Source organism: Trachypithecus francoisi, unplaced genomic scaffold, assembly GCF_009764315.1.
Source record: "Trachypithecus francoisi isolate TF-2019V2 unplaced genomic scaffold, Tfra_2.0 Lachesis_group8, whole genome shotgun sequence".
Lineage (NCBI taxonomy): Eukaryota > Metazoa > Chordata > Mammalia > Primates > Cercopithecidae > Trachypithecus > Trachypithecus francoisi.
The window spans coordinates 30,674,961-30,692,287 of NW_022681473.1; the positions used below are offsets into that span (position 1 = coordinate 30,674,961).

Here is a 17,327-nt window from a genome sequence, read left to right on the forward strand (position 1 = left end):
TTTTTTTATTTTTTGAAACAAAGCCTCACTCTGTCGCCCAGGCTGGAGTGCAGTGGAATGATCTCGGCTCACTGCAACCTCTGCCTCCAGGGTTCAACCAATTCTCGGGTTCAACCAATTCCCCAATTCTGCCTTGGCCTCCTGAGTAGCTGGGATTGCAGAAGCATGCCACCATGCCTGGCTAATTTTTTTACATTTTAGTAGAGATGGGATTTTACCACGTTGGCCAGGATGGTCTCCAACTCCTGACCTCAAGTGATTCGCCCACCTCAGCCTCCCAAAGCACTGGGATTACAGCCATGAGCCACCGTGCCCGGCCAACCCCACTCACTGCTAGCAGCAGAATGTACATCCTCAACAGGGCCCCAGATCTTAGATTCTTCAAGGGAAAAACTAAACAAGCATCTCATAAAAGCAGCAGAAAGCAGCCCCCCAAGGGAGGTGAAGCCAACTTTTATCTAATATTCTTCTTTTTCTCAATGTTGAGACCAAGGAGAGGCCTGAAAGGAACACAAATGGAATCTCATAAAGTAAGGTCACCTCCTCCGTGCTCACACTGGAGACAAAAGAACTCTGGTAATATGAGAGAGTATTTGATTACAAATTCAAGAAGGAGCAAGGCCCGAGGCAGGGCATTTCACAGAAATGTTTTCCTTCTTCAGTTTGTGTATTTTTCTTGAGTTTTAACAGGTCTCTGTCTTCTCATTGCCTGCCGCCTGACCCTCACCAACAGCAGCCTGTCCTCCTCCCAGCTGGGAGAATCAAGCAAAAGTGAGAAGAAATATACAGAATGAAGAGATTCTAGAAAGAGACTAGTAAGAAAAAATTAAAGTAAAGGGCATAAACACTTAATATTGTTTATAATCTGGCCTCTGATAAAAAGGTATAACTTATTGACATGCATATACATATGCTTTGACAGGCATAAAATGCTAGGGTACAAACTGCCAAATTCACCTGGCTCATTTCCCAACCCAATTCCAAAAATAATCAATGAACCTCCTCCAGTAAGAGCCCATTAGTCTCAGTCCATCTGTAAGCCCATCACCTCATGCCTCTCTTAGAGATTTAGCAGACCTGCAGCCTTTGGACAAGTGCAGACCATTCAGGCTTACAGAGTGCTAGAGATTTTTAGAACTTTCGGGAAAACACTGTTTAAAAAAGAAAATAGGCCACTGGCTAAACCACAAAGATTCAGAGCACATTTTGCAAAGTTCTTTTTTTCATTTAAGCTGTAAGGTTATTGTTCTAGTTACAGATGCAACATTTCAAAAACTGCAATAAATAAGCAAAGTTAGAACTGATGTCAGAAGAAACATTCTCTTTTAATTAATCAGCATACTTTCCACCCCACTTATTCCATATTCAAAGGACAAAAACACAACTTTTCAATCTAACTACATATATTTGTTAGTTTTCTGAATTTTTTTTTAAAAGAGGCTGAAAATCTGGAACAGGTTTAGCAAACAACACCACCATTGTCTAAAAGAGATGCAATTACACAAGACATACATGTCTATAACAGGAAACATCTTAGAGCCAGTAAAATACAGCAAGACACTGGCCCTGCACATCAGGGTCTGAGAACAAGCCTCACCTGAATAGTCTGCCTGTGTTCTCGAAATACATTCACTCTGATCACTGCTTTGTTAAATTCAGGATTTAGAGATTGGATAATCTCATAATCCAGATGTTCCTGGTGGGGAGTCAAACCAATGACAAACTTTAGAAACAAGCTTTAGAAACTAAATATTACGAAAGTAAGCAAGCATTCTAAAGACCTCACTTGGATTTAAACCCAGTACTGTATCAAAACAAAAATCTTTTTTTTTTTTTTTTTTTGAGATGGAGTTTTGAGCCCAGGCTGGAGTGCAATGGCGTGATCTCAGCTCACTGCAACCTCTGCCTACCCTGGGTTCAAGTGATTCTCCTGCCTCAGCCTCCCGAGTAGCTGGGATTACAGGCATGTGCCACCACGCCAGCTAATTTTGTATTTTTAGTAGAGACGGGGTTTCTCTATGTTGGTCAGGCTGGTCTCGAATTCCTGACCTCAGGTGATCCGCCGCCTCGGCCTCCCAAAGTACTGGGATTACAGGCATGAGCCACCACACCTGGTCCAAAATACAAATTCTTAATCCAAATTTCCTACCTGATATTGCAGAGCATCAAATCCTTTAAATACAAATTCAAACAGAGTATGGAGGTTATCAGGGCTTGGGGAGGTAACGAAGATATTGGAGTACCTACAGAACAAAATAAAAGAAGGATTTTTAAGAAATTAGGAACATTTTAAAGAAACAATTTAAAAAGAAAATATTTTTGTTTGCTCCTGTCCCAAAGGTGATAACCAGAGGTAACAGCAAGGGAAAAAGCCAGGACACCTTTTGGGAAGGAAAGTAAAGCAACTCCAGACATTTAGCTACCAACATCTGTGAAAGCAAATTGCTTAGAAGCACTGTGGAGACAACGCCCTCAGTGTGCAGAACAGACAGACTGCTCCCCAATCTAGGGCACTGCTACAATAAGTAGTTTCACGCCCATCACTAGCTGTGCTGAGACTTTCAAATGGTGAAGCTGGAGAGCTCAATCGGTGCTCAGGCCAAGGCCAAAGCTAACCTCCAAGTTAGCTTTGCCTTGCTGAGTATAAAAGATGCTAACAGCAGATGCTAATGGCTAAGAGACTGTTACAGCTAGAGCAGCACGAAGAACGAAGGACAAGGAGTCAGGAGCTAAGCTCAAGCCTCAGCTCTACCAGCACTGACTTGCTGGAGGATCTTGGGTAAATCCCTGGAACTCCTCAAGCCTGGGTTGATTCATCTATAAAATGCCCACAGAGCTCTAAAGAGCACCAAGGAAGATAATGCACAAAAGCAAACACAGTAAGTTCTAGGTACATTATTATGGCTGAGAAGTTGGAAGAACATACTCTACTGGCAGTTGCATGTATCTTCCATACCAAATAGAAAAGAACAGAAAGTAACATCACACCTAAAACCAGCTCCTCAGAAGCCAAAGAAAGCTTCTCTTAATCAAAATCATTAAAATGTCAAACTTGTACTTTTCTCAGTCAGCAAGGCTGGTCACACATATTCTCATGCCCTGAGAGGTGTAAAGTTTCTTACTCACATTTCTTTGCTTCTGCATGTTTGTTCAACTATAAATAGCAATTACAAAGGCCCTGGTATATATGTGTCTATGTTTCCACACAAGTAAACATGCACCTTTAGGGTGGGTTGGGGAAACAGTGCTGCTGTTTCCTGGCAGGAAATCAAGACCTAGAGAAATCACACACTGAACCCACTCAGAACTAGGAACGTGAGATACCAGTCCTCTGACCCCAACCCTGCACACTACCCCCACAGCGCCCAGAATTCCTAAATATGGAGGATCGAATCCCCTTACCCAAATGCCACCGCCCCAGCAATCGCCAATCCCAGGGCTGCAGATTTTCCCCGTCCTCGGGCAGCTGTGAGTGCAACAGTACTCCTCAGGGTCTTTTCAGAGATGCCCTCAATAAATTTCAAGACAGCTTTGGCCTGTGGAAAGAGAGACACATTAGGTGAACTCCAAGAAAGGTCCAAGTTTCTGCCATTCACCACCATCACTGTGGAGAAGTGAGGTTGATGCCAGGCTAAATAAGAGGGCGGCAGTTCCTGCAGGCCAGAGAGCACTGCTCAGCACCTGGACTTCTCACTCCCTTGGTCATCTCCTGTCAGTCTCAAGGCCTTCAGTAACAATTATTAATAGATGCTGATAATTCAAATTTACAGCTTCAGTCTGGAGCATTTCCCTGCACACCAGACTTTTTTTTTTTTTCTCTAAGATGGAGTTGCGCTCTTGTTGCCCAGGCTGGAGTGCAGTGGTGCGATCTCAGCTCACTGTAACCTCCGCCTCACAAGTTCAAGCGATTTTTCTGCCTCAGCCTCCTAACTGGGATTACAGGTGCGTGCCACCAAGCCCGGTTAATTTTTATATTTTTAGTAGAGATGGGGTTTCGCCATGTTGGCCAGGCTGGTCTCAAACTCCTGACCTCAGGTGATCCGCCCACCTTGGCCTCCCAAAGTGCTGGGATTAACAGGCGTGAGCCATGGCGCCTGGCCCACACCAGACTTTTTTTTTTTTTTTTTTTGAGACAGAGTCTCGCTGTGTCACCAGGGGCTGGAGTGCAGTGGTACAACCTCCACCTCCTGGGTTCACTTCAACCTCCACCTCCTGGGTTCAAGTGATTCTCCTGCCTCACCCCTCCCAAGTAGCTAGGATTACAGGCACGCACCACCACACCCAGCTAATTTTTGTATTTTCAGTAGAGACAGGGTTTCACCATGTTGACCAGGATGGTCTCCATCTCTTGACCTCGTGATCCGCCCACCTCAGTGTTCCAAAGTGACAGGATTACAGATGTGAGCCACCGCACCCAGCTGGCCCACACCAGACTTTTATACACATGCAACTGCTTCCTGCACATTCCCATTTGTACACTACAGATCTCAAACTTCAAACTGAACGCCTAAAGTTGCCCCAAACCTCCTCCACCTAGTCTTTCCCATCTCAGTTAACTGTTCAACTGCTTGGGCCAAAGTCTCCTCAGTTCTTCCCTGATAACTTGATTCGTCAGCAAATCCTGTTACCTTCAAAACATATATAAAATCCTACCATTCCTTACACCACTATCCTCCTCTACTGCTCTGCTCAAAGCCACCACCCTATCCTTCTTCCATCATGACAGCAGCCTCCTGACCAGTCTTCCTGCTGCCATCCTCACCCCACCAGTCTATATTCAACACAGCAGCCATAGGATCCTCTTAAGAAGCAGCCTAGGGATGCCTCTGGACACTATGGACATAAAAGCTTCCACTGCTCCCATCTCTTATAGAGTAAGTGCCAAAGCCCTGCCAGTAGCCTGAAAGATCCTCCAAAAATCTCCTCCTCCACACACACTCACCCTGCTTCAGCCCCTCAGCCTCCCTGCCAGGCCTGGAACACAGAGGGACATCCCTACCCCAGGCCCATGCACGTGCTGCTCCCTCTGCCTGAAGCACTGGCTCCCCAAGAGCCACAGGGCTTGTTTCCTCACCTCACCTCCTTCATGGCTTGGCTCCAAAATCACCTCCTACATGAGGCCACCCCTGCTCCCTGTATGTAGAACCGCAGCACTCTACCCTCATCTGTCATGCCCTATCCCTCTTTGCAACGTTTTCTTTTTTCCCATTGTACGCAGCATCTTCTGCTTCACCACATGATCTGCTCATGTCTTTCATTTACTGACTGTCTCATCTCACTAGGAGGCAAGCTCCATGAAGCAGGCGCATCCCTCTTATCTACTGCTGGGCCCCAGTGCCTACAGGAGAGCCTAGAAGTAAAAGCAAGATGCCAGTGACACTGAAGGACAGGAGCCACTAACTACTTAGGGCCCAAACTTTGCTCCTCAGCTGGATCTGTGCTGGGAATATGTCTTTGAGGGTGGGAAGAAGGCCAGATGGTCCTGAGGAAGTTTGCCGAGGCAACGATGCTAAGAAGACACTGAAGAGACACAGGCCAAGGTAGATGGAAGGGGAGAGGCTTCAGGAAGCCAGAGTTTCTCCAGATGAAAACACTCAAAGGGAATCCAGGTCCTACTTACCTTGGCCTTGCCTGAAGGCTATATTTTACCCTTTTGTTTTATATTATGGAAGTTATAAACTCTGAAAAATCCAATGACATAACAGAAAGGTACCAAATCTAGACTAAAATGCATCCTAAAATGAAGAACCAATATAAAAAAGGCCAAAATCCAACTAAAAAGTGGGCAGAAGAAACAAGCAGACTGGCTGACCAAAAACAAAAAACAAACAAACAAACAAACAAAACCAACAGTAACAACAAAACAACAGATGACCAATAATTGTATGAAGGAGGTATCCTCCTCTCTTCTAATTAAAGCAGCAACACCAATTAAAACAATGGTCCTATGTTCTCATATCAGATTGGTAAAGACTTACAAGTTTAACAGGAATCACTGTTGCAAGGGTGTAGGGAAAAAGGCATTTCCACACACTGGATAGTTCCATCAACTGGTACAACACCCATGTGAATATACACAACCTCTGATCCAGCAATTTCTCTTCTGGAAACATATTCTAAACATAGTGCCCACAGACTTATCTGTAAGAATCCCCTAAGAGCGCTGTTTCTAATAGTGGAAATGCTGGAAACAATCCAAATGTCTCACAGTGGACCACTTCCACTCTGTAGTATGACCCCTTTGCATTTAATTCATTTATGTGCATGAAAAAAGAGGCAGCAGGATACATAATAAACTGTTCACAGCAGTCGTTTCTGCAGAGTGAAACTGCCAAGTGGAAACACCACTTCTTATTTTTTTATGTACTCTTTTTCTATTAACTTCTTGTTTTTTGGTCATAGGCCATTTGTTTTCTTATAACCTCCTTCATGGTTATAACACTATTTAACTAGAATCAGTCTCTCCTGCTTTATCCTATCGCTCACTCCTTCTCTTTTGGATAAAGAGGGTACCAGGAAGTGAATCAAAAAAGCCTAGGCCCTGCAGCCAAAGCTGCATAAACAGCAATTGTAGCTGCTGATCGTATTTCCAGAATGAAAAGGGAAGCCAGCCTGCTGGGACTCAGCCCTAAGTGGGAGGTGTCACTGCAGCTATCTTCCTTCTCAAGGGTAGCAACCCATGTTGCTCATTTGGCTCAAGCTGACCTAGAACCCTGAACACACCTGACAGTTCAAAGACCTCTGGGCTATACCCAGTCAGTTCCCATCATGGCCCAGGAACTACCAGAGAAGCCAAGTTTACCAGTGCAGACCACCTCGGTGAGCACAGAAATGCATCCTGGTAGCTCTCACCTAGCCTGCTAATTGCACTCAAAGACCAGGTACATATCACCCCAGAGGGCCTGGCCCTCATCAGGCCTCACACTGGAACCAGGGTAAATACCAGACTAGGGGCCTCAAGTTCTCCTCTCACTTCTGAATAAGCTGTAGGCAAAAACTTTATATTATCAAAACTTAACTGAAATTGAAGAACACAGGTATATTGCCCACTCTTGGAAAAAGTGGTGAGAGGATTCCTCTTTCAATGTAATCTGTCCAGATGTAGTGGACCATGCCTGTAATCTCAGCACCTTAGGAGGTTGAGGCCTCAACCCCTGCTTGAGGCCAGGGGTTGGAAGTTACAGTGAGCCGTGATCATGCCACTGCATTCCAGCTTGGGTGACAGAGCGAGACTCCGTCTTTTAAAAAACAATAATTCATCTGCTCCATCTGTCCCCTGACTGGAGGGGGTAATCCCTAGACTTCTTTTGTGAACTCAGACAACATGAAATAGCCCTACTGTTGCTGAGCATACACGAGTACGAGCAAGGGGAAAAGTCCCCTTCTCCAAGGAGGGTCTGAGTCTTGGGTCAACGTGCCTTGGCTTCTGTTGCGCTCCGTATGCTATATTCTACCTTTGTGCTGGAAGTTCTGAGCACCACACTCACCTGGTCTAGAGTCTTACAGCAGTCCACCAACACACCCACAGGCTGGGTGTCCTGCAAGCTCTCCTTCAACTCCCTCAGCTCCAGATCGGAAGGACCAAGACTCTCATCCTACCAGAGAGAGGAGAAGGGGAAGGTCTGTCACTGCCACAGGAAGAACAACAGAGAAAACATAGCCTCCCCCAGATTCCTGGACCCCAGCACAGACTCACCGGAGTCTGGGGAGGCAGGGCCTCAATGGTGACAACGTGGGTGGAGATGGGCAGGATATTGAGCTGGTCATCAATGACAAGACACTTCTTACAAGAGGCCAGAGAGAGAATAAACCTGAGAAACAAAACTGCTGCAATGAAGTGTTGGAGAGGGCATGATCTGTCTACACAGAGTATAACTTTTCTTCAAAAAATCATTTGGCCCCAAGTGTCTCTAAGAAAGCCAGAAAAAGCTAAAACCCAGTTGGAGAGCAGCGTGAGATGATTCAGCACCTCCTCCACAAGGCACCTGAACATACTTTAAACAGCAAATCAGCAAACCGAGAACTCATCCCAGGAGATCAATAATAAGCCCTCCTGTTGTGCATGACTGCCACTATTCCCTACGCCATGGGGCCTCCCCTCATCCTCCCAGTCTTGCTCTTTAGCACTGAGGTGTTTCAGGCTATCCTTAAATGGGGAATTCCAAACCCAACCCCATATGATCACCAGTCACACAGGGAAAAAACACAAATGAATTCACCTTCTGTCACTAGGAAAAAGAAATAAAAGGAACAAGGGGAAAGGAAAGCTCCCCAAAGAAATACAATACAAACGTTCTTGCGTGCAGGAAAAAAAAATGTGTTTGACTATAACATTCAAACATCCTCCCATTGCAAGAAAAGGATTTCACAGGCTTCTGTTGTATTCAGTAGCACACAGCTGCTCCTCCTGATCTGCTCATTCTACTGAGTTAGTGCATCACAGATGGTTAAAATGAGAAAGGCCCCCAGGGTTCATCAGGGCTCGGATTTCTACACCTCAGCACTACTGACATTTCGGACCAGATTATTCTTTGGTGTGGAGCTGTCCTGTGCACCACCGGTTGTTCAGCAACATCCCTGGCCTCTACCCACTGGATGCCCACGCCACCCACCACCACCCTCCCAAAGTCATTACAATCAAAACATTTCCAGACATTGCCAAACGTCCCTAGGGGGCCAAATGGCTCCAGATGAGAACCACTGATTTAGATCAAATTTTCCTAAGGCGTTTCACAGGGTGCTAACTGGTGTTCCCACCCCGCCAAAAAAACCTGTGGTAAGATAAATTTGGGAAACAATCAGTTAAACAGGTCCCTGCTGCTGCAAGACTTTTCAGAGATTACAACAGGCTAGGGTAAATCTTCATAAAGGAAAAACAGTATCTGTGTTTCCCAGACATACATGGTCAAACTCTCCTCACATAGTCCCTCTCAAAAAACTAGTGTTCTATGGCCGGGCACAGTGGCTCACGCCTGTAATCCCAGCACTTTGGGAGGCTGAAGAGAGCAGATCACTTGAGGTCAGGAGTTCGACACCAGCCTGGCCAACATAGTAAAACCCCACCTCTACTAAAAACACAAAAAATGGCCAGGCACGGTGGCTCATCCCAGCACTTTGGGAGACGGAGCGGGGGCAGATCATTTGAGGTCAGGAGATCAGGACCAGCCTGGCCAACATGGTGAAACCTTGTCTCTACTAAAAATACAAAAATTAGTCAGGCATGGTGGTGGGCTCCTGTAATCCTGGCTACTTGGGAGGCTGAGGCACAAGAATCGCTTGAACCCGGGAGGCAGAGGTTGCAGTGAGCCAAGATCGTGCCACTGTACTCCAGCCTGGGCATCAGAGCGAGACTCTGTCTCAAAAAAATAATAATAACAATACAAAAAATTAGCCGAGTGTGGTGGCAGGCACCTGAAATCCCAGCTACTCGGGAGGCTGATACAGGAGAATCACTCGACCCAGGAGGCAAAGGTTGCAGTGAGCCAAGATCGCGCCACTACACACCAGCCTGGGCAACACAGTGAGACTCCGTCTCGAAATAAACAAATAAATAAATATTTAATTTCAGATAACAAATTGTGTATCATATTTGAAATTATGGGTGATCCTTTGCTCGGAAGAAACATTTTGTCACCTTTTTCTGCCTCTAATTACATCTCACCACCCCCCATATTTTTCTTATCATTTTTACTATGCCAATATGTCATATCCATAATAAAAAGTTTGGAAAAACTAGTGTTCTATGAAGTATCTTCTGGGAAACAGTGATCCAGAAAAATCACTCCTTTAAAAGATGAGTAAGCTAAGAGCCAGAGAGAGTAACTTGGTTTAACTGAACTGTCAGGGCCAGCAGCAAGACAAAATTGAGGTTTCCTGGCTCCAACTTTCTACTACATTTCACTGCTTCCAGTTAGTCTCACAACTGCTGCTGCTGTCAAGAATTTCATCATTTTTGGAATCTTGTACTACTTTCCCCAATGCAAAAGCAAAGCTTTCAGTTGAGTCCAAGATAAAAATATCCCTCCCAATGTGACTGCCCCACAGTTGGGAGGAACTATAGACCTACCTTTCATTAAATCTTCCCACCACATCCTGATGGGCCTCAGTTCTGTACCTGGAATGCACATCCTAACAAAGAAAGACAACATCCATTAACAAAGGCATGCAAACAGTGCTGAGGACCAGGGTCTAAATACAAAGCTCTATCCAAGGAGACATGGGCAATCTTGCTGGAAACAAAATCACTCCCACACACCCTGCTGTGCCAAGTGGTATTTGCTAAAACTGGGATCAGACACCGTATGCAATGTTACTTATTAAAATCTTTCACTTTTCCACATTTTTTTCTAGCATCCTAAGTTATATTCATTTATTTCATAAAACTGGCATGCTGTGTGCCAGATATGCTGTGTATACACTAGTGAACAAAGCATGACCTCTGTTCTCATGGCACTTGGAGTGTAATGGAGGAAGAAAAATGAGTAGATACATATACATTTTGGCAAATGCTACATGTGAAATACAGACTGCACGGATAGCAAGTGGGGGTCACTTATGTAGGGTAATGAGGGAGGGCCTCTCTGAGATAAGCTGAGGCCTGAAGGGTAAGTAGGTAGCCATGTAAGAGAGAGAGGAAGAACAAACTGATGTGAACACAAAGTCATTCATTCACTCTCAAATATCTAAGGAATGCTTACTAAATGCCAGGCACTCTTCTAAGATCTGGAAAGGCAACAGCAAAGAAAACTAACTCTCTGTTCCAATCAAATTTATTTATTTATTTATTTATTTTTATTTTTTTACTTTTTCAGATGGAGTCTTGCTCTGTCGCTCAGGCTGGAGTGCAGTGGCGTGACCTCAGCTCACTGCAACCTCCACCTCCTGAGTTCAAGCGATTTTCCTGCCTCAGCCTCCCTAGTAGCTGGAATTACAGGTGTGTGCCACCATACGTGGTTAATTTTTTTTGTATTTTTGGTAGAGATGAGGTTTCACCATGTTGGCCAGGCTGGTCTTAAACTCTTGACCTCAGGTGATTCGCCCATCTCAGACTCCCAAAGTGCTGGGATTACAGGCGTGAGCCACTGTGCCTAGCCTTCCAATGAAATTTAGAGACTAGTACAGAAGGACAGACTAATAATAATAACTTTAGGTAACTGTCAAGTGCTCTGAAGAAAAATAAAGCTGGTTAAGGAATGACAGGCAGAGTTGCCTACTGTAAACAGGGTGTGAGGAAAGACCACACGGATGAGGTGATATCTGAGCAAGGACTTGAGTGCAATGAGGAAGTGAGCCAGGCAGAGGTCCAGAGGAAGCACATTCCAGCGGGAACAGCAAGTGTCAAGGCTCTAGCATGAGTGTGTGCTGGGCATGCCTGAGGATGTTCGAGGAGGCCAAAAGGGCTGTAGTGCAAGTGATGATGGGAGAAGTAATGACAAGAAATAGCCCCTAAGATTTGAGGAAAGTTCATTTCACCAGACCAAGTCCAATCCGACCACCATTACAGAGCTGTTGGGCATGGGCATGACTTAAAACTTGCCTCTGAACACTGACTTGGCAACACTGATAGAGAGAGGAGACCAGCTCTGCATCAGTGAGACATATCCCTAACTCCTCACCATGTCCTCAGTGTCTTTTGCTTTGGGAGAACAGCATATCTGCTGGAGTTGAAATTCTTGCCAAACTGGGAGTACAACTAGCAAATGTTCCTTAGTCATCCATTAGGATAAGGGCCAGTGAGGAGTCTGCACATGGTCCTTTTTTTTTGCAATACACAAATTTAGGCACTGGCATTGCTCCTTATACAGTATTATTCCAGAAAATTTAACTACATAAAAGCTGCATCATATCTGAATCTCACTGGTGTAGAATTTGCAAATGCCTGAAAACAAAGGTGAAATTAAGAGATTCCTAGGCACACTCAGGGACCCTGAGATTTAACTGCAGTGACTTTTTCACTAGTTAAAATCAAAGAGCTCTTAGCCCTGAGGCTGTGCTGGCTACTCACTGGAGCTGCCCAACAGGAATTCTTTAAAGAAAGCAGAACACAGCCAAAACAGATTTACTTGAACCCTCACAATTAAGTTAAAAAAACAGTTGCTTACCATGGTCATTGTGTACAACTGCTTGAGTGAGTTCATGGTCCGTAGGAGGATGACCACTAGCCCACCACCTTCCACTGTTTCTACAGTCCTGGCCAGCAAGTTTGGAGTTAAGGCTTCGAAATCCTGGAAGAAGGGGGTGTGAGAAAGGGTATTCATGCGAATACCAACCCAAGGGACTTTTTTTTTTGAGATGGAGTCTCGCTCTGTCACCCAGGCTGCAATGCGGTGGCACAATCTTGGCTCACCACCCACCTGGGCCTCCCAAAATGCTGGGATTACAGGTGAGCCACCGCACCTGGCCCAACCCAAGGGACTCTTAACCAAAGCAAGGTGATAAGGCAAAAAGACGACTTCAGAGCATAAAGCTAAGACTGTACTTCTTCCCACCTTGACTTCCCAGGATACACACACGGGGCACCACAGAAGAGGACCGAGCCCCCGAATATATAAATACCTGGTTTTATATGCCAAAAATGGGTCTCTTATTAGAGACATTGTTTTATATGTCAAAAACCTCTCTGATAAAATCTGATTTGGAAACAAATTTTCCAACCTTCATTGATTCACACTTGAATTTCAGAAACATCTTACATTTTCTGACATTTATAGCCCAAACCTGTTTGACAAAACTATACCACATGGGGGAGCTACTGCTCCCAGGAGTCATTACTCAGGCAATTGATCAAGGCAGCAAGCAGAAGACCGCTCCCTACGAATCAGTGGATCACCCAGGGCATTCCCCTGAGTAAAGGTGAAAATGAGGCAAAACGCCCTCTTTTTTGATCTCCAAGGTGGGAAGTAAGCCAGGAGTACAAGAGACAACCCATATTTTCTGAGGTATGTAACTCGACATAATAAAGGGCACAGTCGTAGGTGTATATGATGAACACATCGAACGTGGGGATTTGTGCTTAATTTTGTCTTGTCTTTTTTGGGAGAATGGGGAAGGGAGGTGGCACAGGAGTCAAAGAAACAAAGAATAAAACAAAGACCACCAGAGGTTACACGCACATGCATACACACACACACACACAAAGTGACACTTAGTCTATTAACTTGCCAGGCAAGAGAATACACACCAGTGCAGAAATTCACCAAGTAGTCTCTGAGAGATAAAGTGAGGAGTTTTTAAGGACTAGAAAGGGGGAGAGGGGCCTTCATGGTGGGTATGCTACTCAGGCACTCTGGACAGGACATTTAAGTGCTTTGGTCTGTATTCCAGTTGGAAAACAAGTCCTATTGCTCACTGGACAAGAAAGTCTTTGGTGAACGCCAATAAGGACCTGGGGTCCTAGAGCCACGCGAAGTCTCTGGCATTTGCTTTATCAGCTTTAGCTAGTTAAAACCAGTTATAACAATGCATCACTACAGTTCCGGTGTCTCTAGACAAGTGCTGATTTAAGTAGAAAATTCTCTTTTTATATGGGGTAAGTAACCAAGTGTACTTTGGAAAGTGGCTGGGATTTCCACTAATAATGCTTGGGGATAGGGAATATGGGACTCTCCTCTCCTTACTGTACATTTGTTTCCAGTGGAAAGTCAGGCAGCCCAAGCAACCCTCAAGACTCTGCCTTCAATCACAGGCTAGAGGAAATCACCCACCTGCAGCACACACATGCCGAAGGTATTGCCCAGGATCTTGTGGGTCTCATTGTAGTAGCAGTAGCGAATGTTTGTGGCTGCTATGAAGAGTTCAAAGGGGTCATCCTGCTTTATGTTCAATGTTCCATTCTTTATTTTCTTCTGCAGCTGTCGCATTCTTTTCTTCCGGTGACTGCAATCACACGCCCCCAGTCCCATGAGAACCAGTTAACCAAAGAGGCTAGAGTTGGAACCAGGGGACAGGCTCAGTGATCACCCACTTAGACTTTCAGAGCTAGTAGGGAACTTGAAAGTGTAAGGTCCACTTCAGGTGGAGGGCAGTGGAGAGGCATTAGAGTGCTTAAGGGCTTGGAGTAAGAGTGATAAGTCTATGTGTGAACACTGCTATTTTGCTCTGTGACCTCGAGCAAATACCTTGCTTTAAAAGTTGGGTAACAGGGTAGCTAACCCTCACATTTGGCCAAAGCCAGAGCTTGAAACCAAACCTGAGTGGCCTCATTATCTCAGTCATAAGCCAATGCTTCAACTACACTGTGCTGTTCCCCAGAGATCCTGGGAAAGACAAGGTGATGGCACATTACTTTATTCATCCTTCCAAGAGGACTTCCTTCCCGAGAATGTGGGATTATGTCTTCAAGGGCAGGTCTTATATAAGACAATAATGATATAGGACACAGGGATCAGAATGGAATCTGGACATCTCTAAGGAATCCCTGAATTTTTTTTGGTCTTAAAAACCCTGCATATCCAGCTGCTATTTACCTTTCCTTTACCAAAAGAGAGAACTAGAACGTTCTAGACTGGAGGATTACAGCTGATCAAAATTTTACCATAGTTGTCTAACTTAATAGCTAGAACAAAGGCCCTTCCTCCTGTGGGCCTCTACTTCCTCATCTATGAACCAAGGCAGTGGGTGAGTTTATCTCCACTGTTCCTTCTGGCTCAGGCCTTAAGCCCATGACTTACAAGCAGGCATTAGCTTGAACATAATGCTCCGCCACAGCAAGGCAGGGGTAGGGCGGAAGAGCTATAAGAGGTACAAAAATATATTTTTAGAAGTGAAGCCAGCTGGTTTATTTTATTTTTTTTTTTTTGAGACGGAGTCTCGCTCTGTCGCCCAGGATGGAGTGCAGTGGCGCGATCTCGGCTCACTGCAAGCTCCACCTCCCGGGTTTACGCCATTCTCCTGCCTCAGCCTCCCGAGTAGCTGGGACTACAGGCGCCTGCCATCTCGCCTGGCTAGTTTTTTGTATTTTGTAGTAGAGACGGGGTTTCACCGTGTAGACCAGGATGGTCTCGATCTCCTGACCTCGTGATCCACCCGTCTCGGCCTCCCAAAGTGCTGGGATTACAGGCTTGAGCCACCGCGCCCGGCCTAGCCAGCTGGTTTAAATTCAAAAGGCAAATCTGCGCAGAAGACTCTGAATTGCCTAATTCCACACCCGTCTCACATTTGCCAAATGAAAAATATTGAAAACCAGAAGCCCTAAAAACTTAAAATTCTCGGATAGGCAGCAAGCCTTATTCTCAATCTGTATTAAAAATGCCTACCTCTCAAAATATGAGAGTATATACAACAGAATACCAATTATGGTTCAAAACCACATACCAGTAATAAACATCTAGATGCTGACAATGCCTAGACAGTGAAATGCTTTTTATTTTCATCTTTGGGTTTTCTGCACTTTTCACATTTCAACAATAAGGCTCTTAAGATTGTCTGGTTTCCTTTAGGCAGAATCCCTTTACTTTAAGACCACAGGACAGGGGCAAGTTTAGCCTCTGGAACTAATTTCAATTAAAATAATTTTAGAGCCTGTTAACAATACATCAAACTCAATGTATACTGAGTACCTATGACAAACATGCTAAAACAGTTGAAAATATGAAAATACAAAGATAAATAGGAGAGGGCTCCTAACTGAATGAGCTTATCACCTGAAAGCAAAAAAAAAAAAAAAAAAGATAAAAGAAAAAAAAATGAACATAAGTCACAGTATGTACGTGACTCTACCCCAAAGCAAGAGCATCCAGTGACAAACATTATAGGAGAAGGACAAGTGCAGAGGAAGGTAGAGGAACCATCAGGTATGACTGGGGGTCTCGGGAAAAGTTTCATGGAGGAGGCAGGCCCTGAGAACCAGGGAGGATTTCAGTAGGTGATACCAGGGAGGTGGAAGTGGCATTCCAAGCAGAGGAGACAGCATGAGCAAAGAAAAGCGGGGCGGTTACTCACAGCATAAAGCAGCCAGAGCTGGAGACAGGCTTTCAGAGTCAGATCAGAGATGAGCACATTTGGAAATGAGAAGAGGCTCAAGGACAGAATCGCATATGCCAGCTAGGTTTAGAGTAAGGAGACAAGATCCAGGGAAAGAGAAGAGCTCCAGAAGGTAGTCTGAGTAAAGACACTGAAGCCAAAAAACGAGACTATTTCTGAGATGATGCCATGGTGGTTATCTGCCAAGGAACAGCACTCCCCATCCCATCCCAGACTTCTCCAAACACAAAGTTGTAGGTAGAACTTCCAACTTCCTATTATACTATGACCAACTCCACCCTCCTCTGGCCAGGAGTAGGCATCTTTCCACCAGAATTTTGGGAAAAAGTCCGATTTCCACATGGCTGGGCCTGAAACAAGGAAAACTCCAGTGTTGTTTCTACTAGGGGGACAACAGAAAACAGGTGGTCTGCAGTAAGAAAGCTGGTCTGCATAGAGCAGATATGCCGAGATGACAAATTGAGCTGGGAACATTAGCACTCTGGTTCTAGATCACCCGTGAGCAGGGTTGAAATCTTATCCCCTTGGATTCCAGGAAATATCCCATATACCTCAATGAAATCCCTTTGTGCCAAATTGTATTTGTGTTGAAAGTTTGTTATCTGTGACTAAAAGTCTTGACTACCACAGCTTCAAATAGCCTACCGTCAAATACAACAGTGAACTGGTAGAAGAAGAGGCAGAGCTCTGAAAAGGAGGAGAAAGAGAGAGAAAAGTTGACGCATTAGGCATCAATCTGCTGGGGATGTCTAACGGCACAATTTGATCACAATTATAGAAGCAGAAACCAGACTGCAAAAGTGCTACTAAATGCAAAAGATTTCTGTTTTAAGGTATATGGCAATAAAAATGGGAAGAAATGCTAACCTGAGAGAGAAATCTGGGTATGTAAGTAATCAGCTTTTGATAACAGAAAAATCTGAGCACGTTTACAGGAAGGAGAAAGTTTCCAAAGGATATGGGGTGACCAGTAGAGGAAAGACAATAAGGTCCTGAAAGAGGTGAGGGAGGAGACACAGGGTACATAAAGGGATTTTCCTTGGACATGGGATGAGGCATATCCCCCTCCATGAAAGAAGGGGAGAAAAAAAGAGATAGTGAAAAGGTGGAATAAATTTGAGGTAGGAAAGACAGTTTGAAGGAACTTGCAATGAGATGGGCTTAATCGGCCTAGAAAAGCAGGAAGGAAAACCATATGCAGAAGGCAAGGTATTGGATTTGTGACTTAAAAAGCATGAAAATGATTTGAAACTTATTTTCAGGAATGAAGAAAGGATATCAGCTCCATTTGTCCTCAGAGATAGCACCTCCACTAAAGACCCACAAAAAATATGTCAAGGAATCAT

General features: G+C 44.7%; 1 protein-coding gene across 6 annotated transcripts in view; it reads right to left on the minus strand.

The window, feature by feature from the left end:
* NAT10 (N-acetyltransferase 10) overlaps nt 1-17,327 on the minus strand; it is a 54,946-nt gene that overhangs the window by 33,921 nt on the left and 3,698 nt on the right. For all 6 annotated transcript variants that reach the window (XR_004435813.1, XR_004435812.1, XR_004435811.1 and 3 more), the window contains exons 4-11: nt 13,704-13,875; nt 12,102-12,224; nt 10,067-10,128; nt 7,697-7,811; nt 7,488-7,595; nt 3,403-3,536; nt 2,150-2,243; nt 1,598-1,696 (exon numbers count right to left, since the gene is read on the minus strand). Coding sequence is in view for 2 of the 6 variants with exons in the window: in XM_033205370.1 (XP_033061261.1) it covers nt 1,598-1,696; nt 2,150-2,243; nt 3,403-3,536; nt 7,488-7,595; nt 7,697-7,811; nt 10,067-10,128; nt 12,102-12,224; nt 13,704-13,875 (907 nt within the window). In the remaining 4 variants the exon portion in view is untranslated. The remainder of the gene's footprint in view (nt 1-1,597; nt 1,697-2,149; nt 2,244-3,402; nt 3,537-7,487; nt 7,596-7,696; nt 7,812-10,066; nt 10,129-12,101; nt 12,225-13,703; nt 13,876-17,327) is intronic.